At 35.1% G+C, this 24,362-nt stretch overlaps 1 protein-coding gene across 2 annotated transcripts in view; it reads right to left on the reverse strand.

Moving 5' to 3' along the window:
- LOC136028345 (obg-like ATPase 1) overlaps positions 1–24,362 on the reverse strand; it is a 93,393-nt gene that overhangs the window by 26,080 nt on the left and 42,951 nt on the right. For both annotated transcript variants that reach the window (XM_065706131.1, XM_065706132.1), the window contains exons 6-7: positions 20,500–20,577; positions 17,612–17,709 (exon numbers count right to left, since the gene is read on the reverse strand). In XM_065706131.1, coding sequence (XP_065562203.1) covers positions 17,612–17,709; positions 20,500–20,577 — 176 coding nt within the window. The remainder of the gene's footprint in view (positions 1–17,611; positions 17,710–20,499; positions 20,578–24,362) is intronic.

Here is a 24,362-nt window from a genome sequence, read left to right on the forward strand (position 1 = left end):
AATAAACCCAATAAAGCTCATTAAGTTTGATGGTATTCATCAAAATATATGAGCCTGGGATTTTTTCTATTTATCTAATTACATTAAAAATTGGGAAATATCAACGCTGATCGAGGACGAAAATTTGCAACGCTGCGAAAAAGTGTCGTTAACATTGCAATATTTTCAATGTTTGGTACAAAAATCACATGGATTGCAAAATGTCCCTTACGTGAAAACCAAGCTCAATACTAATGAGCGGTACCATATTTGCTGAGGAACATATTTTATAGTCTCATTTTGTTTTTACGGCCCAAGAGCTGCAGTGATAATTGCTTATAAATGCTTATGGCAACACTGGTCTCCGTCTAAATAATATTATAGCAGTGATACCAGACGTTATATAAACGCTCCACTGGACAGGCATGACAGTACTTTGGTGGGACATAAGTAGGGCATCAAATGTTTGAAGTTGTTACGGTTATCGATTAAGGCCGTGATTAAGTGAACTGATGGAACTCGAAAATCCCATGTTAAATTGAAAATTTATATTTAAAAAGTACTCAAATATTCATTGGCAGAAGATGCCGCTTTTAATATCAGGCTATAGCTTCTTCAAGATGCTACAAAATGTTTGCAAGGATTTTGCTCTATTTCCTCTAATTGCTTAGAAATCTTAAATGTCAAGGTTTTTTTCACAAGTGTACTCTATGAAGGATATTGCTTTTAGAACAAGATCAGTACTATCATGAGCCGAAGACAATAGACTGTAAGATGATTGGAACAATTTTTCGATGTATTTTCCTTTTTTTACAGTCCCATAGAATATTTTCAGCTACCTGAAATTTTTACAAGTCGGTTGCCAGAGAGAATCGTTTCAGATCACCGATAATACCCCCTAGAGACCAGAATGACAAATTGGTATAATCAGCTGCTTGTTAAGAGTGTGAAATTTTCATAAATTATTTCAATGCAATGAACAAACCTAGAAATGAGAAATAGTCAGGAGCCTTCAGTAAAGTTAAAAAATAAATATATTCAAATATATATACAAAAATATATAAATAAATAAATAAATATATAAAGAAGTATATTCAGTAAAAAAATAAATATGACAAAGTTTTTTCAACTGAAAGTAAGGAGCAGCATTAAAACTTAAAAGGAACAGAAATTATTACGCATATGAAGGGCTCACCTCCTCCTAATACCTCACTGTTTACGCTAAAGTATTTTTCAGAAATTTCAACTATTTATTCTACGGCTTTTGTGATTCAGGGGTCATTCTTAAGAAATTGGGACAAAATTTAAGCTTTAGCGTGAAGAGCGAGGTACTAACGAGGGGTGAACCCCCTCATATACGTAACAAAAATATGAGAATACAGAAGTTCGTTACGTAAGCAAATTTCTAAGTTACGTATATCTTTCACTAATAAAATTTATTTTTACAAATAATTTTATTAATAAAAACATTCGTAAAAAATTAAAAGTTCTAGTTGCCTTTTTAAGTAACCAAAAAATCGGAGGGCAACTAGGCCTCCTCTCCCGCTCCTTTTTTCGCAAAATCATTCGATCAAAACTATGAGAAAGCCATTTAGCCAAAAAAAATAAATAAATATACAAATTTCGTTTTACAAATTCGTCACAGTTTCATTTACATGGGCATTTTGTACTTGAGAATGATAGTGCTCTTTTGCTCATTTTCTCTTCTCCCTTGGTCGGTAACCAAGCTTTGCAAGACGCAGCCAAATATATTACTATTTCTCGGCTGAAGCCTCTCGCCAAAGGAAGCTGTCTATCAAAACCTTTCACAGGACTTGATAATTGGTGCTATTTGAAGCTTTGACAATCGACGGTCTCTAGAGAATTATTAAATAAAAAAACAAGTTTTTTTTTAAATGAAAGTAAGGAGCGACATTAAAACTTAAAACGAACAGAAATTACTCCGTATATGAAAGGGGCTTTTCCTTCTCAACGCCCCGCTCTTTACGCCAAAGTTTGACTCTTTCTCTTAACTCTACATTTTAAAACAGTTAAAAACTTTAGCGTAAAGAGCGGGCGTTGAGAAGGAAAAACCCTTTTCATATACGGAGTAATTTCTGTTCTTTTTAAGTTTTAATGTCGCTCCTTACTTTAATTTAAAAAAACTTTTTTTTATATTTAATTTCTGAACGTTTTTGAATCAATGCATGTTTTGATTTTGGCTCTCCGCAGAGGAATAATTAAAACGAAATTTGTATATTTATTTTTTTTTTTTGGCTAAATGGCTTTCTCATAATTTTGATCGAATGATTTTGAAGAAAAAAGAGCGGGAGAAGAAGCCTAGTTGCCCTCCGATTTTCGGTTAATTAAAAAGGCAACTAGAACTGGTAATTTTTTACGAATCTTTTTATAGGTAAGAGATATCCGTAACTTATAAATTAGCTTACGTAAAGAACTTTTGTATTCTCATGTTTTTATTACATATATGAGGGGGTTCGCCCCCTCGTCAGTACCCAGCTCTTTACACTAAAGCTTAAATTTTGTCCCAATTCATTAAGAATGACCCCTGAATCACAAAAGCCGTAGAATAAATAGTTGAAATTACTAAAAATGCTTTAGCGTAAAGAGCGAGGTATTAGGAGGAGGTGAACCCCTCATATGGGTAATAATTTCTGTTCGTTTTAAGTTTTAATGCTGCTGCTTACTTCCAGCTGAAAAAAAACTTTTTCATATTTATTTTTTCATTGTTTTTTTAAGTAATGCTAGTAAATCTTGCGCTCCCTTCATGGAAATTTTCTTCCCCCATGACAAATTCCTCGATGGAAAGTTCCCCCAGCATATCCCCCTCTTCTCAACCCCTGCCTCCGACCAAAAATTCCTTCTGAAAACGCCTGTACACTTCCCAATAACCATTACTATATGTAAGCACTGGTCAAAGTTTTGAACTTGAAACCCCTCCCACGGGGACTGTGGGGGAGTATGTCGTCCTCAAAGACATAGTTATAAGGTTTTTCGACTACGCTGAATAAAATGGCTATCTCAGAATTTTGATCCGTTGACTTTGGGAAAATAATTAGCGTGGGAGGGGGCCTAGGTGCCCTCCAATTTTTTTGGTCACTTAAAAAGGACACTAGAACTTTTCATTTCCGTTAGAATGAGCCCTCTCGCAACATTCTAAGACAACTGGGTCGATACGATCACCCCTGGGAAAAAAAAAAACAAAACAAAAAAACAAATAAACACGCATCCGTGATCTGCCTTATGGCAGAAAATATAAAATTCCACATTTTTGTAGATAGGAGCTTGAAACTTCTACAGTATGGTTCTCTGATAAGCTGAATCTGATGGTGTGATTTTCGTTAAGATCTTATAGCTTTTACGGGGTGTTTCCCCTTATTTTCTAAAATAACGCAAAGTTTCTCAGGCTCGTAACTTTTGATGGGTAAGACTAAACTTGATGACACTTATATATTTAAAATCAGCATTAAAATGCAATTCTTTTGATGTAGCTATTGGTACCAAAATTCCAATTTTTAGAGTTTTGGTTACTATTGAGCCGGGTCGCTCCTTACTACAGTTTGTTACCACGAACTGTTTGAAAAGACAGAAGGCTAACCTAACTTCAATTTTGAAGCTCGATGTTTTCAAGTTCACTTAATCACGGCCTTAAGCATGTTTTTCTTCTTTCGCTTTACTTAAATATTCAAAACACCCAATGTTTATTTGAACGCAGGTTTCGTGCAGTAATATATTTGTCATTCAAGAAAACATATCAATTGGATTAAACACAGACATCTAAATAAAGTTGCGAGAATACTTGGTAATTTTCTTCACCGTCCAATAAAATTTATAAAAAGTCTAAAACTGAAACATTATCTATACTTGCCTTTCTGGTTAATTAGAACCAAATGTAAGAAATAAGCTTTCGCTAATATAATTTTAGTCGGCAATTCAACCTCCCAATGACCATTTTTTATTATATGCCTCCTCTGGTGTCCGACTAATTCCCCCACAGACAATTGCCCCCGGAAAATTCTCCCAACATCTAAAATTGAGGAGCCAAATAGAGAGAAAGATAAAACAAAAAGAAGGAAGAAAAGATAGAGTTCTGGAGTATCCTACCTACACTTCAAAATCCAGGTAGAATATATGGTGTAGAATGTCCTACAGGTTTTGCCTCAATATTACTGAAATTAAATTTTTAAAAGAACACCCCTTAAACACGGCTTTATTAGAAAAAAATATTGCAAATTTTTGGGTATTTTCACACGCCCTCTCAGAAGATAATAGCGTATACTTTCATATTTCTACTCAAGGTTTGCTTCCACCATCCCCATTGTTACTAAAAAGTTTAGATTAGCTCACAGTAAAAAATCATTGAAAATTAGCAAAATAGTTTACTAAAAATTCGTGCAACATTTTGATTGGGCAGAAAAATAAGAACGGAGCTTCCTAGTGTAAATAAACATTTAAAAAGTAATTCAAAAGTAGCATAGATGTAATACGATTCCTGTACCAACGACGAAAATCAAATAAATACTTAAATTACGGAAAGTGCAAAATAAGAACAGCAAATTTTGTGCCACATGAACGAATTTTCTCTTATTATTTCTTTTTTACGTGGGATTGATTGGAGTCTATCTAATTTTAGCTGATTTATTTAATTTTTTTTCAATTCTTTTTTTGGTTTTTTCTATCGTGTGTCTTCCCCTTTTTTGGACTCCTATGAGCCTTTGCGTGAACTGTTACTGTATATTCATTGTGTGTTTAATTAATGAGTAGATTTTATCTTATCAAATTGAGCGTTTCAAATTGACTATAAGCAACTGTAATTATCAACATGAATATAATTTCTTCTCAGCATATACTAACATATAGATACTCAAAATCAACTATTTTTTAGTTGCATCCTAGTCATGTCCTATTAAGGGGATTACGATTCACGACGGCTTCAATTCGCAATCCTGTTTTGTATTTGAACGTTTTTATTTATCAATTTCATATTTATCATACCATCTTTCTCAAATTTATATGAAAATATATTTTTTATATCCATTTTTCACATGTATATTTGTCACCTTTTTTAATGAAAGACGGAACATGTTTTTTATTTGTCACCTTTTCTTATTTGTCACCACACCTTTCTCAAATTCACATGAAATTTTTCACTATCCCCTTTTCACATGTAAAACTGTCATCTTTTTTCAGTAAGTACAAAATATATAACGATAATAAGTGCTTCTCAATTTAAAGCATGCTAAACAGGATGTTTTATCAAGTACTTCTCAGTATTTATATGAAGTGCTTTTCAATTTATAACAAACTAAAGAAAACGTTTATGATTTCATATTTGTCATAGAATCTCATTCATATCTATATGAACTCATCTTCTCGTCATCATCGCCTATTCAAATGAATATTTGTAACTTTTTGTTAAGTAAAGACAAAACACACATTAGCGGATCCAAGGGGGCCATGGAGTGGACCCCACAAGATTTTTTCTAGCACCCTCATTCCGTGTTTTTTTTTTCCACTCTGATTTTAAATAAAGTTGTCAATCTGGTCAATTACTACATCCCCCCCCCCAATATTTTGCTCTAGATCAGCCTTTGAAAACATATAAATGATAATAAGTGACCCTCAATTAAAAAAAAAAAAAAAAAAACAAGACAGAATATGTGATGACCAACATAGCCACCTCCCTTTGTCGTTATTTATTTATTCTTAAAACAACCCAACCATACATGATTTCCAAAACAATAAGTCATCATCCCGCCCACATTCAAGAAGCAGCTTAAAGCACATTGTCCTGTAAAACTCCCCCACAACTTATCCTCCTGCACCGTTTGCACAATCTATTATCATACAAACAGTACATCCTTTCAACATCTTGCTTTCTAAGGAGGCCCCCACCAGGGGGCGTGTCTCAAATTTATTGTTTAACGCAGAAAACTAAAGAATAGGAATTGAAAGCTGTAATTCCATTCATAAAAAAATAATGGTATGACTGGACACTCGACAGAAAGCTGCTTTCACAGATTTGTTAATTCGTGCAACTGACGAGCTTTACAAGATTCCCACAAAAAATGATTATTCAAAAACAGAAAAAGTGACACGAAATGAACAGGTCAGTATCCATGATTTTCTTCGGGGGAGGGGGGTACACAAAAATTTACAAAAGGCTACAAAAATGTACCTGTATATATCTTTGCTACTATTGTATAAATCAGAAAAAATTTCGGGGGAGGGGGGTTGTCAAACCGAGTAACCACCTGGATACGGTCTGGAAATGAAGATTAAATAAGTGATGTATTGGAGGCTGGGTGACAAAATTCATTTAGTACTGGCGTAAATAAATTCAAAGAGAAGAAAACAGTTGGTCTTATTGTCTTAAAAATCACACCACAAAGAAACAGAGAGTTTACTAGTCAAAACAGTCACAACTCAAAAACTTTTTGGTCTTTTTAATGGTTTAACATTTGCCATAAAAACAGAAGCCAAGAGCACATAAGGCACTTTTGACGAGATCGGAAGAGCCAAGAGCCTTCAGTCCCCCCCCTCAGATGGTTGAATCCGGGAAAACGACTGTTATCAAGTCAATTTGTGCAGGTCCCTGACACGCCAACCAATTTTCATCGTCCTAGTACCTTCAGAAGCACCGAACTCAGTAAAGCACTGGAACTCCCCTCCCACCTACCCCAAAGAGAGAAGATCCGGTCCGGTTATGTCAGAAGCGTATCTAGAACTTGTGCTTATTCTTCCCATCAAGTTTCATCCCGATCTCTCTACTCTAAGCTTTTTCCAAGATTTCCGGTTTCCAAGATTTCCGTTCCCACTCCCACCCCCCAACGTTTCAGGATCCAATCAGAATTGAAAACGGAGCATCTAAGACATGACATCTTTCTATATATCAAGTTTCATTATCCGATCATCCATTCGTGAAATAAACATACACATTTTTCACAATTTCCCCTCCCTCCAGCCCCCCCAGATAGTTGAATCGGGGAGACGACTGTTATCAAGTCAATTTGTGCAGGTCCCTGAGACGCTTACCAATTTTAATCGTCCTAGCACGTCCAGAAGCACCACCAAACTCTTTCAAAGAGGGCGGATCCGGCCCGGTTATGTCAATCACGTATCTAGGACTTGTGCTTATTCTTCCTACAGAGTTTCAACCCGATCTCTGCACTCTGAGCGTTTTCCAAGATTACCGGTTTCCCCCTCCAGCTCCCCCCAATTTCATCGGATCCGGTCGGGATTTAAAATAAGAGCAGGGAGACACAAGGTCCTTCTAAATATGAAATTTCATCAAGATCCGATAGCCCGTTCGTAAGCTAAAAATGCCTCATTTTTACTACATTTTTCCGAATTAACCGTCCTTCTACTCCCCCCCACCCCCAGATCGTCGAATCAGGGAAGGGACTATTTCTAATTTAATCTGGTCCGGTCCCTGATACGCCAGCCAACTTTCTTTGTCCTAGCTTATCTGGAAGTGCCCGAACTAGCAAGATCGGGACCGCCAGACAGAAAGAAATTGCGATCGCTATATGTCACTTAGGTAAATACCAAGTGCCGTAAAAAAACTAATCAGGCTTTTAAAAGGCAGAGTTGTTTGTCGCTTTAGAAATTGCATTTCTTGATCTGTTCAGAATTATTGCTTACCAATAGTTACCCCAATATATATATATATATATATATATATATATATATATATATATATATATATATATATATATATATATATATATATATATATATATATATATATATATATATATATATATATATATATATATATATATATATATATCCTTATTATTATATATTATAACACAGAAGTATAGGACATTGAATTCTGGGCAATAGAATAAACTAAACTTTCAAAAATCTTATTTTAATCAAAAATTTTAGCTCTTGGGCCAACAAACAAGCTCCATATGTAGGGGGCAATTATATCCCCGCATAGATCCCGAATCTAAGATTTTATCGGGTTTGTCATTCCTTATTGCGAGATATCCTTCCAGTACCCCTGAAGGGATGTGCAAACCCTGTAGTATTCATAATATTATCTATTAGGCCTAAATCTCTTATACGTAATAGGCCTAAATGTTTACTTTGAACAGTATCGAAAAAGAACAAATGCAGGCACAACAAGCACATGATTTGAATAAGAAGTACCCAGTGATTGGGGAAATCTGGAATTTTGGAGCAGAGAGAGGGCCCAGGACTTAACCCCCCTCCCCGTACATGCTTGTTGCATATTTTTTAAAGGTATTTGTCGATGTCAAGAATAGAAAAAGCTAGTTTTTCGACCCCTTCCAAAGTAAAAGCTGGTTTTCTTGAAAATTAAGTTTTTACCAGTTGAAAGCTAGATCAGCTTATACCGAAACGACAAATAATTCTTTAATGACAGTATTGTTTCTTAAATAGCGACCAAAGATCTTAAAATGATAATAATGACAATAGTTTACGTGTTCACAAGCCAACAAGGTTTAATAAAATTTTACCACAAAATCATTTTACCATTGCCTTTTGTGCCACTGGTTTTCAGGTCATCACAAAATGCAGTAAGTGTTGTCACAAAAAGTATTACTGTTTTTCGTCATTGGACAAAGTGTCATTATTCGTTTGTTTTTCCGTCATTGCGGATAGTGTCATCGTTTTATCTGTCATGAGACAAGGCATCACAATTTTTTCTGTAATCGCAAAAAGTGCCATTATTTTTAAACAATGAAATTAAAATTTACTAAGATAAACATGACTTAAAGGCATGATTGAATCAATAAGAGATTTAAATGTAACACATAAACATATCTAATTTGATTAATACGTGTTACTAGTTACAAATTTCGATTTTAGCCGCAAATATAACATCCAATGGTGATTATATATGCACAGCATAGCAATAAACACGTTGCTGGAAAATATATCTTATATTTACAAAATTTAAAGAAATAAAAATAATAAAAAAGAAGTGATGAAATATTAGAAAAGAAGTAAAAAAAATAAAAAGAAGTAAAACGGAAGTAAAGAAGTATGAAAAAAAAATGAAAAAGAAGTAAAAGAAATAATATATAGGAAAAGACAAGTCGTAGAAACTCCAATATTCCAGAAAAAGGTTGGCCCGACAGATTTCTGATTTTCAACTGGTTGGTTCTGGCAGTCTGTTTTTCTGTAAGCTCCTGAACATTGTGATGACAGAAAAAGAGATATGAACCTTTTTGCAATTATAGAAAAAAATGGCACTTCTGCGATAACAGAAAAAACGATTTTACTTTTTTTTAATCACAGGAGAAAACAATAACAATTTTTCCGATTAAATAAAAAAAAAACAGTTATTTTAACTGCAAGTAAGAAGCGACATTAACACTTAAAACGAACAGAAATTATTCCGGATTTGAAAAGTGTTGTCCCCTCCTCAACGCCCCGCTCATTACGCTAAAGTTTGACTCTGCCACAACTCCATTTTTTCAAACAATAAAAAAAAACTTAAGCGTGAAGAGCGAGGCGTTGAGGGGGGATAACCCCTTTCATATACGGAATAATTTCTCTTCGTTTTAAGTTTTAATGTCGCTCCTTACTTGCAGATAAAAATTTTTGTTCTTTTTATTTAATTTCTGAACGTTTTTGAATTAATGTATGTTTTGATTTTGGCTCACCGCATATTGAATAAAAAAAAACGAAATTTGCATATTTTTTGCTAAATGGTTTTCTCACAGTTTTGATTGGACGATTTTGAAAAAAGGGTGGGCGAGGAGGCATAGTTGCCTTCTAATTTTAAGTTACTTAAACATGCAATTCGATTTTTTTTTACGAACGTTTTTGTTAGTAATAAACATACGTACCTTACGATATATATATATATATATATATATATATATATATATATATATATATATATATATATATATATATATATATATATATATATATATATATATATATATATATATATATATATGGGGGTTCGCCCCCTCGTCAATACCTCTTTCTTTACAGTAAAGCTTAAATTTTGTCCCAAATCTTAAGAATGACCCCTGAATCACAAAGGCCGTAGAATAAATAGTTGAAATAAAAAAAAAAGCTTTAGCGAAAAGAGCAAAGTATTGTGGAGGAGACGAACCCCCTAATATACGTAATATTTTATGTTCATTTTAAGTTTAATGCTGCTCATTACTTCCAGTTGAAAAAAAATATTTATTTTCTCATTGTTTTTTTTAATAATGCTTGAAAATCCCGCGCCCCCTTCATGGAAATTCTCTCCCCTCATGATAAATTGCTTCATGGAAATATCCTCCCGCATTACACCCTCCCCCCATCCCAACGCGAAAAAGTTCCTCTGAAAACGTATGTACACTTCATATAACCATTACTACAAGTAAACAATGGTCAAAGTTTGTAACTTGAGGTCCCTCCCCCGGCGACTGTGGGGGATTTAGTCGGTCCCAAAGACATAGTTATTAGGTTTTGACTAAGCTGAACTGACTGACTATCTCAAAATGTTTATCCGGTGTTTTTGGGGAAAATGTGCGTGGGAGGGGGCCTAGGTGCCCTCCAATGTTTTTTGGTCACTTAAAAAGGGCACTATAGCTTTAATTTCCATTAGAATGAGCCCTCTCGCGACATTCTAGGACCTCTGGGTCGATATGATCATCCCTAGAAAAAAACAACAACAAAAAAAAGAAATACAAACAATTAAACACGCTTCCGTGATCTATCTTCTGGCAAAAATACAAAATTCCGCATTTTTGTAGATAGGAGCTTGAAACTTCTACAACAGGGTTTTCTGATACGCTGAATCTGATGGTGTTATTTTCATTAAGATTTATTTTCATATGACTTTTAGGGGATGTTTCCCCCTATTTTCTAAAATAAGACAAATTTTCTCAGGCTCGTATCTTTTAATGGGTAAGGTATCAAAATTCCGTTTCTTAGAGTTTCGGTTACTTTTGAGCCGGGTCGCTCCTATTCGTTGCCACGGTTCGTTACCACGAACTGTTGATGACAGAAAAAAAAACATGACAAAAAATAAAATGACACTTATCCAATGACAAAAAAAACAAACAAACAAAAAACAAATCAACAAAAACAATGCCACAGGAAAAAAAAAATCACAAACTTTTTTTTAATAACACTTTCGGCAATGACGGGAAAATTAATGACATAAAAAAGCGATGACAAAATGGTTTAGGGGCAAAAAGCAATAAGCGACAGCACCTAACAATCAATAATACAACCTTAAATAAACGTAAATTCCTTCCATAATAAACCTACAAAAGACCTCTATGGTCCAGTCCTAATCTAGGGACTTTCCTCAGCTTTTAAAATTTCTCCAAAATATTTCTTACTCATTATTCTAAAGCCTTCCCTAAAATATTATTTGCATCATTCTACCCATTCACTGCATTAGAATGTGAATGGATTCTCCAATACTCATCGATATGGCTGTAATCCTCAAAGTGTAAAGCCAGTTCCTTACAGTACTTACTAGGCCGAAAAACTACAGGCAAGATCATCGAACCCTAGGTGGCTGATCGTAGCCCACAAGAACTGAACAATTTTGTAGTTGTCGGTTGGGTTTCTTTTTCTGCAGAGCCGACCGTAGCCCACCGAACTAAACAGCTGACCGTAGCCCACAATAACTGAGCAATCTTGTATTTGTCGGTTGGGCTTTTTTTTCTGCAGAGCCAACCATAGCCCACTGAACTGAACGACTGACCGTAGCCCACAATAACTGAACAATCTTGTATTTGTCGGTTGGGTTTTTTTCTGCAGAGCCAACCGAACTGAACGACTGGCCGTAGCCCACAATAACTGAACAATCTTGTATTTGTCGGCTAGGCTTTTTTTTCTGCAGAGCCGACTCATTTCGAAGGATTTTTCGGAAAAAATTTCCTCATAAAATGTATAACAGCGTCAAAAGTGTCTGGTCATATTATTATTTAATCATCATAATGTTTTTTTGTAAACCTCAAAACAATAAATCTTTATAAAGAAATAGCTTTCAAAATAGAACCCAACTGATTCAATTTTTTATAGCAGCACTATAAAAGTGAATAAAACTACTTTTCTTCTGTTGCTTCCTCAGCTTAATAATCAAAATCTTAACAACTGCTGTGAATACTGAGAACTCAACCCGTAGCAACAATTAAAGGAGTTGATTATGAGAAAGTAAAGATTTATACTTCCACATCATGGTCAGTACTCAATAACTAAAGAACCAATAATCAAAATGAGTAAATTTAGTTTTAAAAAAAGATAGGGAAATGGATATTACATAGAAACTAAAATATCAGAGAAAAAATGGAACACCAATATTCAGCTAAAATCGGACAACATCGTGTATAAGATCAGACAATTTGCGACATATCGTAAATATTTTCTACGATTTATATTTAAAATGAATATTAAGTAAAAATTGGAAAAAAGATAAAAACAAACACTAAAATCACTGACAAAAATGAAAGGATACCACTCCATGAGAATATGTTATATAATATTTTTCATAACTTTTCGAAATAAATATTAAAAAAAAAGTTTAAAATAGATTGAAAAAAAAAGAATATTTCAAAAAATACAAAAGTCTAGACATCAAATGAAAGGGACATCAAAGACATCAAATTATGCAAAATCGAATAGCCAGCTAATATATCGAAAATAATTCCGAAGTTTAAATAATATAAATATTATGTTTGTTTGAAAAATTGGAAAAAAAATTCGAAAACAAATAGTTCGTCAATACTAGAATTTCACACAAAAATAGAAAGCTGACATTCCATAAGAATTTGACAATAAGCTGATATATCTTAAATATTTTCAAGAAATTTTAAAATTAAATTATGGATTAAAAGAGTGTGCTTTAAGCACAAACAATGGAAGTGACAAGGTTTTCCAGATGAGGGGGTTGATTTGACAACGACAAAAATTATTATTATGGCTTGCAATTCTTTGAAAAAAAAAAATCATTTAAAAGAAGCCAAGCCATTCGATTTTGAATAATAGAACGGCAAAACTGAATTTAATGTTTTTCTTCTATTTCTTCCTTAGTCAAGAAATCAAAATGGAAAAATTGCCATGAACTTGAATACCTAAATTGGTAAAACAGCAATAGAACGTGATTATAGTAAATTAAAGAATTTACACTTGCTAATAGTGCTCCCATTGAGTAACGTAACAATAATACCAAAAATGACTATATAGCACAAATAGAAACATAGAAAGAGGATATATCATTAAAATTTATCAGAAAAAAACAGGAAAGATAACAAATATTGATAAATAAATTGATATATGATAAAATTGTTTCATGCTTGTTCAAAATTACCAAAATGCCAAATGCAAATGAAGCAGGAGTTAAGAGCTCATATGGCACTTGTGACGAGGTCGGAAGAGCCAAGAGCTCATATGGTATGAGCTCTGGCAAAATTCCAAGAATCAACAGATTGCTTTAAAAGGAAAATCAGAGGCTTAATACCGGCCGGGATTTAAAATAAGAGCTCTGAATCACGAGGTCCTTCTAAATATCAAAATTCATTAAGATTCGATGATCCACTCGTAAGTTAAAAATACCTCAATTTTTCTAATTTTTTCTCTCCCTTCAGCCCCTCAGATGGTCGAATCGGGGAAAACGACTTTAACAAGTCAATTTGTGCAGCTCCTTCACACCCCCGCCAAATTTCATCGTCCTAGCACGTCCTGAAGCACCAAACTCGCCAAAGCACTGAACCCCACCCCGTAACTCCCCCAAAGAGAGCGGATCCAGTCCAGTTACGTCAATCACGTATCTACGGCATTTATAAACGTTTTCCAAGATTTTTGGTTTCCCCCTCCAACTCCCTCCAATGTCAACAGATCTGGTCGGGATTCGAAACAAGAGCTTTGAAACATAAGTTCCTTCTAAATATCAAATTTAATTAAGATCCGGTCACCCGTTCTTAAGTTAAAATACCTCATTTTTTCTAATTTTTCCAAATTAACGACCCCCAGCTCCCCTAAAGAGAACGGATCCGTTCCAACTATGTCAATCACGTACCTATAAGTTGTGCTTATTCATCCCATCAAGTTTCATCCCGATCTCTCCACTCTAAGCGTTTTCCAAGATATCGGGTTTCCCTCTCCAGCTCCCCCCCCCCAATGTCACCGGATCTGGTCGGGATTCTATAGCATAAGATCCTTCTAAAGATCAAATTTCATTAAGATCTGATCACCTGTTCATAAGTTAAAAATACCTCATTTTTTCTAATTTTTACGTATTACCCCCCCCCCCCCCGAACTCCACCAAAGAGAGCGGATCCGGTCCGGTTATTTCCGTCACATATCTTGGACGTGTGCTTATTCTTCCCGCCAAGTTTCATCCTGATCTCTCCACTTTAAGCGTTTCCCAAGATTTCTGGTCCCCCCCCAATGACACTGGATCCGATCGGGATTTAAAATAAGAGATCTGAGTCAAGAGGTCCTTCTAAATATGAAATTTCATTACAATCCGATCACTCCTTGGTAAGTTAAAAATACCTCATTTTTTCTAAATTTTTTAATTAACCCTCCCCCCACTCCCCCAAAGAAAGCCGATCCATTCCGGTTATGTCAATCACGTATATAGGACTTGTGATTATTTTTCCCACCAAGTTTCATCCCGATCCCTCCACTCTAAGCGTTTTCCAAGATTTTAGGTTCCCCCAGCCCCGACTCCCCCAATGTCATCGGATCCGGTCGGGATTTAAATAAAGAGCTCTGAGACACGATATCCTTCCAAATATCAAATTTCATTAAGATTCGATCACTCCTTCGTAAGTTAAAAATACCTCATTTTCTCAATTTTTCAGAACTCCCCCCCCCCCCAACTCCCCCAAAGAGAGCGGATCCATTCCGGTTATGTCAATCACAAATCTAGGACTTGTAACTATTTCTTCCGCTAAGTTTCATCCCGATCCCTCCATTCTAAGCGTTTTCCAAGATTTTAGGCTTCCCCATCGAACTCCCCCCAATGTCACCGGATCCGGTAGGGATTCAAAATAAGAGCTCTGAGACACGATGTCATTCTAAATATCAAGTTTCATTAAGACCCGATCACCCGTTCGTAGGTTAAAAATACCTCATTTTTTCTAATTTTTCCGATTTAATCGTCCCCCCACCCCCCCCCCCCCCAGATGGTCGAACCAGGGAAACGACAATTTCTAATTTAATCTGGTCTGGTTCCTGATACGTCCTAGCTTACCTGGAAGTGCCTAAAGTAGCAAAAGCGGGACAGACATACAGACCGACAGAATTTGCGATCGCTTTATGTCACTTGGTAGATACCCAGTGCCATAAAAATAGAGTGAGGATACCCTTAAAAATAGACTGGTACAGAGAATAAACTGATGTATGTTAAAAAAGATTATTAATTGACGATTGCACATTGGTATTTGATTAGCATAATTACCAATTATCCAAATTGCAAAAGTACCGAAATTGACTATATAGTGCGAATGAGAACACAGGAAGAGGACATGGCACAATAGAAATTAATATATAATAAAAAAATATTTAATGATTGTTTAAATTATCAATTATCAAACGATAATTGGTAATAAATTGGCATAATTACCAATTTTCAAAATTAATATGAAACTAAAAATGACTACATAGCGCAAATGAAAACGTAAAAAACGGATACGGTAGTTCATTACAATTTATAAAAAAAAAAGAAAAATACCGTTTACAAAAATCAGAGAATAGACTGTCATAAAAATCATAAAAATTGTTTTAAGATAGTTCGAAATTATCAATACCGATTGGATATCAGTATTTAAATAGTATAGTTACCAGTTAGTATCACCAATTACCAAAAGACCAAAAATGTTCCTATAGTGCGAATAAAAAAAACACAAAAAAGAAGACACAGTAAATTAGAAACAGATAAATTAAGAAAAAATTCACGACTGTTCAAGATTACCAATTACCAAGTGGCAATTAGTGTAATTCCCAATCAATATTAATAATTACCAAAATTACCAGAATGCCAAAAATGCGAATGAAAACATAACAAGAAGACATAGTAAAGTCAAAACCAATTTATAGTAAAAAAAACTCCTGATTGTTCAAAACTAGCAATTACCAAACGGGAATTGGTAATGAGTTGGTATAAGTACCAATTTATATCACCAAAATACTAAAATTACCACAATGCCAAAAATGACTATGTATTAAGGATGAAAACATAGAAATAGGATATCTCGTTAAAAATTTATCAGATAAAAAGGAAAGCTAACGTTAAAAAAAAAAAACAGAGAATAAACTGATATATGATAGAAATTGTTTCATGATTGTTCCAAATAATCAATTACTGATTTAAATATTGGTATTTAATTAATACAATTTCTAGTAAATATTACCAATTAGCAAAATTGCCAAAATGCAAAAAATAACTTTATATTAAGTGAATGAAAATAAAAAGAGGATATGATAAAGTAGAAACTGATATATAGTAAAAGAAAAATTCATGCTTGTTCAAAATTACCAATTACCAAGTAACAAGAGTAACCAGAGTAAGATATACATTTGAAAGCTCACATATCGCCCTCAAATCTGCTTTACAGAGGGTGTTACAGAAACAGGATAATCTAAAGCTAACTTGGTTTGAAGGTACAACACACCTTTGGAAATCTGTTTTACAAAGGATATTATAAAAACCGAATAATCTAAAGCTAGCATAGTATGAAAGTGGAATACAACTTCAAAATGGATTTTGCGTGGCCATCAAATTTGCTTTACACAGGATATAATTATAGCCAAATAATCTAAAAATAGCAGGGTATGAAAGTGAAATACAATTTCAGAAGGCCAAATATGGCCCTCGCATGGCCCTCAAATCTGCTTAGCATATGATTTACAAAAGTAGCATAATATTAAAGTGGAATACAACTACAGAAGGCAACATATGGCCCTCGCAGGGCCCTTAAACTGCTTTACAGAGGATGTTACAAAAGCCGAATAGTCAAAAACAGCATGGTATGAAAGTGGAATGCAATTTCAGAAGGCCAAATATGGCCCTTGCATGGCCCTCAAATCTGCTTTATAGATAATAATCATAAAAGCAGAATAATCCCAAAATAGCACGATATTAATGCGGGATACAACTTCAGAAGGCAACATATGGCCCTCACAGGGCCCTTAAATCTGGTTTACAGAGGACATCATTATAGCCGAACAATCTAAAAATAGCATGGTATGAAAGTGGGATACAACTAAAGAAGGCCACACATGGCCCTCAAATCAGCTATACAGATGGTGTTGACAACCCGAAAATAGCAAAGTATGAAAGTGAGATAATCTCACTTTTCAGGGCGTATTGCCCTGAAATCTTCTATACAGAGGACATTATAAAAGCCCGATAGCTTAAAAATAGCAAGGTATGAAAGTGGGATAAAACTTCAGAAGGCCATATACGGCCCTGGAATCTTTTTTATGAAGGACATTATAAAAACCAAATAATATAAAAATAGTACGATGTGAAACTCGCATAAAACTTTGGAAGCCTCAGAAAATTACCTGAGGAAACACAAATTTAAAAGAAATTAGCATAATTGGCAAAGTATGGGAGGATAAGAAATTCTAATCACAAAACTCAATTACGAAATGCCTGCTTTATTAGCATAGTAAGTATGCAACTTACCATTTGTTTTTCTTTCGAATATAATCCTTTTCCGATAAATTGACTAAGTAGATAACTGGCTTGCTAGTTATAAATAGATGTTTGTTCAGTATTTCAATCTGAAATTAAAAGTCGTAACTATTGAAAATTTGTAATAATTATGTAAGAATACACATATATGGTTATACAATCCGTTTCTGAAGACAGTGCTTCAACTCAACCCCATACGCAGATTTTTTTTCGGAAAAGGGAGGAAATGATTTTTTAAAATATGAAAATGGTAAATTCAAGGATTTCAAGCGCCCTCGCCATCTCTGTATTTCATGCATTTCCCTGTTTCGACTATTCCTGAATTTTGCTTGGTCCCCGAGACTCCCACGAAAGAAAATTATGTTCTTCGACGCTTTCCTTAAAATTCACATTCGTCAATACACGATTGTTAATTTCTGAGGAAATCAATTTAATTTGCTTTATCTATGTTGATTTTATTCAATTCACTTAATCGAAATGATTGAATTTTCTTTCGGGGAAATCTGAGGAAACCGTGAAAACTTAGGGGATAGTGGAGCATTGGGTTATACAAGCTCGAACTGCCTTGCAATTCACAAGAGTAAAGGACGGGCGGGGGTGGGGGTGTAAAGATCCTTAAAAGTAAAATATATCCGGCATTGACAGAAAGTAGATATGAGTTTTCCTTAGTTGTACACTCTCTACTCTTTTCTCGGGCTCCATTTCGCAACTATTTGAGTGATTGAGACGGTGCAGTATGTGAGAATGTGTTGCACATGAAGTGAGAAAATATCCTGTATTATCTAACAGGAATGTCAAACTCGATAAAGCACTATCACTACCCCCCCCCCATTCCCCAACTATTTGAGTGAGTGAGACTGTGCCGTACAATGCAAGAATGTGTTGCACAATGAATAGTGTGAAAATATACTGCACTATATAATAGGCACGTCACACTCCATAAAGCCCCATTACCCCACTCGTTTCTTAACTATTTGAGCGAGTAAGACTGTGCCGTACAATGTGAGAATGTGCTGCACAATGAATAACGTGAAAATATACTGTAATATGTAACAGACACGTTGAACTCGATACACCCCCCCCCCCCCCATTTACTAACTATTTGAGTGAGCGAGAATGTGATTCTGTGTCTTATAACAGTGTATAGTATAACAATGTGCTATATTACATACCAGACACGTCAAAATCAATTACAACTCTTTTAAAAACTCCATTCTTCGACTATTTGAGTGAATGAGAATGTGTTGTCTAATGTAAGAATGGGCTGCATAACGCTGAATAGTGTAACAATGTGCTATGCTATATAGGAGATACGTCAAACTCGATTAAGCCTAATTAATAGCTCCCTTTCACAACTATTTGAGTGGCTGAGACTGTGCTTTATAGTGTGAGAATGTGCTGCACAGCGCTGAATAGTGTGATAATCTGCAGTATTATATAGGCAGAAACTTTAGAATCACTAAAGCCCCATTCCTAAATCATTTGAGAGAGTGAGTGATACTATGTTTTATAATATGAGATGTGCTGCGTGCTGAACAGCGTGATAGTGTGCAGTAGTATGCAACAGGCACATCACGACTTGATAAAGCCCCATTAAAAACTCCAGTTCTCAATTTTTTCAGTGAGTGAGAATGTGCTGTACAATACGATTATGGGCTGTATATTGCTGGATAGTGTGACAACACACTGTATTATGTAGCAGACATGTCACTCTTTTAAAAACTCTGTTTTTTGACTATTTGAGTGACTGACAAAAGAGAACATAAAAAAATTTAGAAACAAGAGAATTTTCTAAATATCTGAAGAGCGAAATAAGGTGAGATAAAATATATTAGGCCTATGGATAGAGTTTTCATAGTTTTGGAAAACTCAAAGTTTTCCAAGTTTAGGAAATTTGTAACTGTTTTCAATTAAATTAAATTAATTAAAACAATTAATTAAACAGCTATTGCATCTGTTAAACCAATGACAACTGAAATTTCGGTTGCATGCCTCAAGTCAGAGACTTAGTACCCTGACTTATCCGGATGCCTATCCTCTTCGTCCCTACATTGAGGACTGATCCGGATCAATCTTAAAACTATTCATAATCAGGCTCAAGATCATTAACTGTACTAATCCTTCTGATTAGGTAGATCAATTTTAATTGTCATTTTCATTATTACTACTGTAAGCTACAAAAAAAAGAAGGAAGAGCATTAAAAATAAATTTCATTCCTGGCTGTATGCCCGTTAGACATGTGGAGAGGTAGTAAAAACATACAAAGTGCAAAATATGCAAACATACAAATTCTCCCATATATTATAAATGTAATAGATTTACTTTAATTTATTTCTATTAATTAGTAAGTGAGGGCTATTTATGAAAAACCTTTTCTTACTTTAATATATTTACTTTGTTTTGCTTCCATTTATTTATGATTAAGATCTTGAAAAAAAACTTCATTTCGTATATTTTTCTGCTTTAGCATATTTCATTTATAAAAGATGTGCCACAATAAAATCCTAAGGTGGCATAGGTGCAAGTACAAAAAAAGAAATATGACTATCGAAAACGAATACTTAATACGATAAGGAAATATTAAAGGAAATATAATTAATTAAAGAAATAATTAAGGAAAACGAATACTTAATACAGACCAATTTTAACGAATAGCAAATGGTAGTAAAACATGATGTGCCAGTGTCTTGTTATAAAGTATGTGCTGTGCAATTTTGTATAGCGTGATAAAGTGTTCTATTATATAGCGGACATGTCAAACCCGAATAAGCTCTTTTAAAAGCTCAATTCATAAGCTAAATATAAACTAAACTATAATAATTCCAAACTAAAAAAGAAAAAGCAGAGAAAATAGTCAGATTAAAACAAAAGGACTTACATCAAAGGCACTCCAATCGCCAAATCTAATGTGTTTTTTCTCGTCAACCAAAATGTGCTTGATTTTCATCAAAGTATCCTGAATAAATCAAATATCCCTTAAATTCGTCAAAAGATATAATTATATGAATATACACACACACACACATATATATATATATATACATATATATATATATATATATATATATATATATATATATATATATATATGTATATCTAATAACACATAATTATACGAATTTTAAACGATATAATTACTACTTCATTAAAACAATAGCATATTTTTATGAATTAAAACATAGCAATTAAACACCACTTGCGATTCTAGAAACGAATTGACTCGATGCCCTCCTGCATGCGCAACAAGACATAGCGACATATACGTTCGATCCCTGCTTTGTAAAAATTTCTTAGACCAGAGTTGGTTGGAAAAGATACAGCATCACCTTATATTAACGGGTCAAAGGAGATTCGTCGAAAGACTTTTCACAAGTGTTTTCAAGCCAACCGATCAGGTCTTTTGAATTTTGTAATCTTTCCTTGTAGTCGTCATGGTTAATCCAGGGGTTGGCCGCAACGATGCTCCCAAAAAAAGTGACTTTGTTATTTTACAACTAAAATAAGTGACAAAAAGTGACTACCAAGCGGCACTCAGAGTACAGGCAGATGAACTACAAAAGTCCAAGTTACTGCCTTATGATCATCATTACCCTCTAAAGGCCCGTGAGGTTACGGAAAAGAAGCCTGGAAGTCTTAAATGAGAAGAAGAAAAGAAGAAAAGAAAAGAAGAAAACTTTAAAAGAAGAAACTTTAAAAGAAAAGAAGCCTGGACGATTAATTTATTTGCTCATACAAAAAGAAAACTTTAATAAAAGCACAACTTCGATTAAGGTAAAAGGAACAAGCAACATTGGCAGAGCAGAACTTTTTAATGTTTACGAACAAGAATAAACCGTACAACTGACGTTCATGAGTGAGTGTAACAAAGGGTAGAGTTACCCTTAACATAATCAGCGCCATCACTTCTTAGGCTTTTTTGAAAGCCAATCGATCAGTGCTGATTTCCTCTTCAAAACAAGTACTTCCACAGATTTAGCATCATTTGCCCTTTCCCTTTCTTCGGAACAAGCTTTTAGTGCTGCTTCCAGCATGCTATGAGCCAGACCAATGTTCAAAAAGTCATTCTTTTCTACTGCTATCTTCAGACGTTCTCCTGCTTCTTTCACAACTGTATTACCGATTTTTATCTTCTGTTTAGCCTTCTCTTTTTTTACTCGAGCTCCGCTATTTTCTGCTTCGTCTGGACCAGCCACCGACTGCCAATTCAGCATCTTTCTTTTCACCTTCAAGCTTTTTTTTCCCCAATTCATCCTGTTTTCGACCAATAAGGTAAAGTTCGTAGAGGGGTCTAGCTGATCTGGCCAAACACAGCAGTTTCTTTGTGATCGGCACAAGCTCGGGTTTGTTCTCATTGTTGCATTCTCGCTCCACGTCTGCACTTCCATGGTAGGGCAAATGAGCTGCTTTAACTACTCAATCCAAGGTCTGATACTTCACATCAACAAATGGTGTCTTCAGTTCTAGGATATTTTGCCAATAGCTATTGATTCGTTTACTGTTCGTGGGTGATGACACATGGTCTGACTGTAATAATAACCATTCTCCCTAGACTTTCTCTATGTTCGTCTCAAACAGAAGATCTCTTGCGACGTAGAGAGCATCACTGCAGCCCATTGGCTGGGAATCTGGCTTGGGAAGGCTGAAGCAGCTAAGGTTTCGGAAAAACTCCATGTTCAGAAGGTATTTTGCCAACGATTACTGTAAAGCAACTTCGACGTCCTTCCTAACTCCTAGGAAAAAGTAAGTTTCCTATCTTTCTGAGTCGCTTTTCAAGAAGCAGGTGCTGCCAAGATCCGCTGATTACACAAAGATTCCTCTAGATATGCTTCTGCGGCACTGTATACGCTTTAACAAACAGCGGGGTGATGGTTCACATCATCGGATCGTACAATCTGTCCAAGAAGAACTGTGCATAAGCGGGCAACTCAAAATTCAGCAAATGAATCAACGGTTCTTATCATTGAAACACTCCAGTGAATACAGGGAAAGTTTTCGCGGAACTCAAAACAAACTATTTCAGATTTCATTATTGGCTTTCTTAGCCAAATTACAATTTTTAGATACTTCGGAGTTGAAATAAAGTGCTTTAAACCCTTTTTCTTTGGCAAGAATTCCAGAAAATATTCAATGAGAGGAGGTCATTGCTCGATCAAGCGATTTGGAGCTTCTCCCATGGAAAGCCACCTAGTGGGGACGTGCTTTGCGAACTCATGTCACGGAGTCGTAACTTTTAGCTGACACTGGCTAAAATCGTCACAACGAGCAGACCATCCGCTGAAGAAATGGTAAAGAGCAATTATCATATCAGAACATTTCTCCCTGGGTTCTTGTAGTCCTTTTTGGAACGCATTATGCACTGAGTGGATGTTGCAGGTAATGATATTTAAAGACCTTTTAAATACCACTTTTCTTTTCCAATTCAACAATTGACTAAACTTTCTTATTATCAGCTGGACTATGAGCTCGCAAGCATTAACAGTTTCTCAAGTGGCAGTCCTTCATCTTCAATACACTGGAGGAGCTTTTTGCTCAGATCCTCACTAGTAGTAAGTACCAGATAATATGTTCTAAGATACAGAGCAATAACTAGTTTTTCCTCCTTCGACCATTGCCGGATCCTTATTTGGAGCTCTTTTACCCCAGCGTTGTTTGTGGTCTCATACATTCCAGTGCAATGTCTGACATCTGGATATCTTCAGCCAGAATTTCCCTATAATAAGGATAAATTACCACCGTCAACAAGTACGTCATTTTTTTTTGGCATTTAGCGAGAAGCCTTTCCGGGAAAGCACCCGGGAATATAGTTCGAAAGATATCGGCAACACCATCACACGACGATGCAGCAAAAGAAATAGCTATGGTCTTCAAGACCCGTATTATTTCTGCCTCTGAAGCCGCATCTCTCTCGCAGAACATCTCAAACTTCTTCTCTGGTACAGCATTTCCAGCTTGTGACTTGTTTTCGGTTGAAGTTGGCCCAATGAGTCTGAGTTGACGTGGGTTTAGCATAGTTGACGCCTTCATCTTGTTCCTTTTTGGCGGCATGTTGAAGAAGAGCTTGAAACCCTTTTTGGCAGCTGAGGTTCTTTACGCATAATTTGCAGTAAAATGAACTGTCATCATCACTACTTTTGCACTGTGCGTCCAGTCCCGTCTTCCCTCCCAAACCAGTTTTCCGAAAATTTCGTCTTACCCATTACTCAAAATGCCTGAAAAACGATTATGTGTTAGAATGGATTTAGAAAGCCTTTTAGCCAACTCATATATTTATACAAACCAGTATAAATTCACAAGGCCAATGAAAGACATTTATTTCTTCTTGCTTTTTAACGTGCCCCAATTTTATGGGTTTTAATTTGTACTCTCTACAGTCACCATCCATACACAAAAAGAAAACCAAATACTAGAAACATAACTTAAGAGCCTTTGCCAAAATGTCCATTTTCTAAGCAGCCAGTTTGGGTTGCTACTCAGTGAACAGAGGCCTACGAGCAGCTATGGGAGTATTATTTATCAAGAGTGAACTTACCTTTTCTAAGAACATGAATATCCAACCTTCCAACCCCTCTATCACCGTTGTAATTGTCTTTTTAAGAATCGCCTAAATTTTACGCTTACATTTATTCTTATAACCGCTAGAGAAGGCCGATCCCTCTAACCCCGCTAGACCGATCCCTCTAACCCCGTTGTAATTGTCTTTTTAAGAATCGCCTAAATTTTACGCTTTCATTTATTCTTATA

The sequence above is a fragment of the Artemia franciscana genome, chromosome 6 (assembly GCF_032884065.1).
Source record: "Artemia franciscana chromosome 6, ASM3288406v1, whole genome shotgun sequence".
Taxonomy (NCBI): domain Eukaryota; kingdom Metazoa; phylum Arthropoda; class Branchiopoda; order Anostraca; family Artemiidae; genus Artemia; species Artemia franciscana.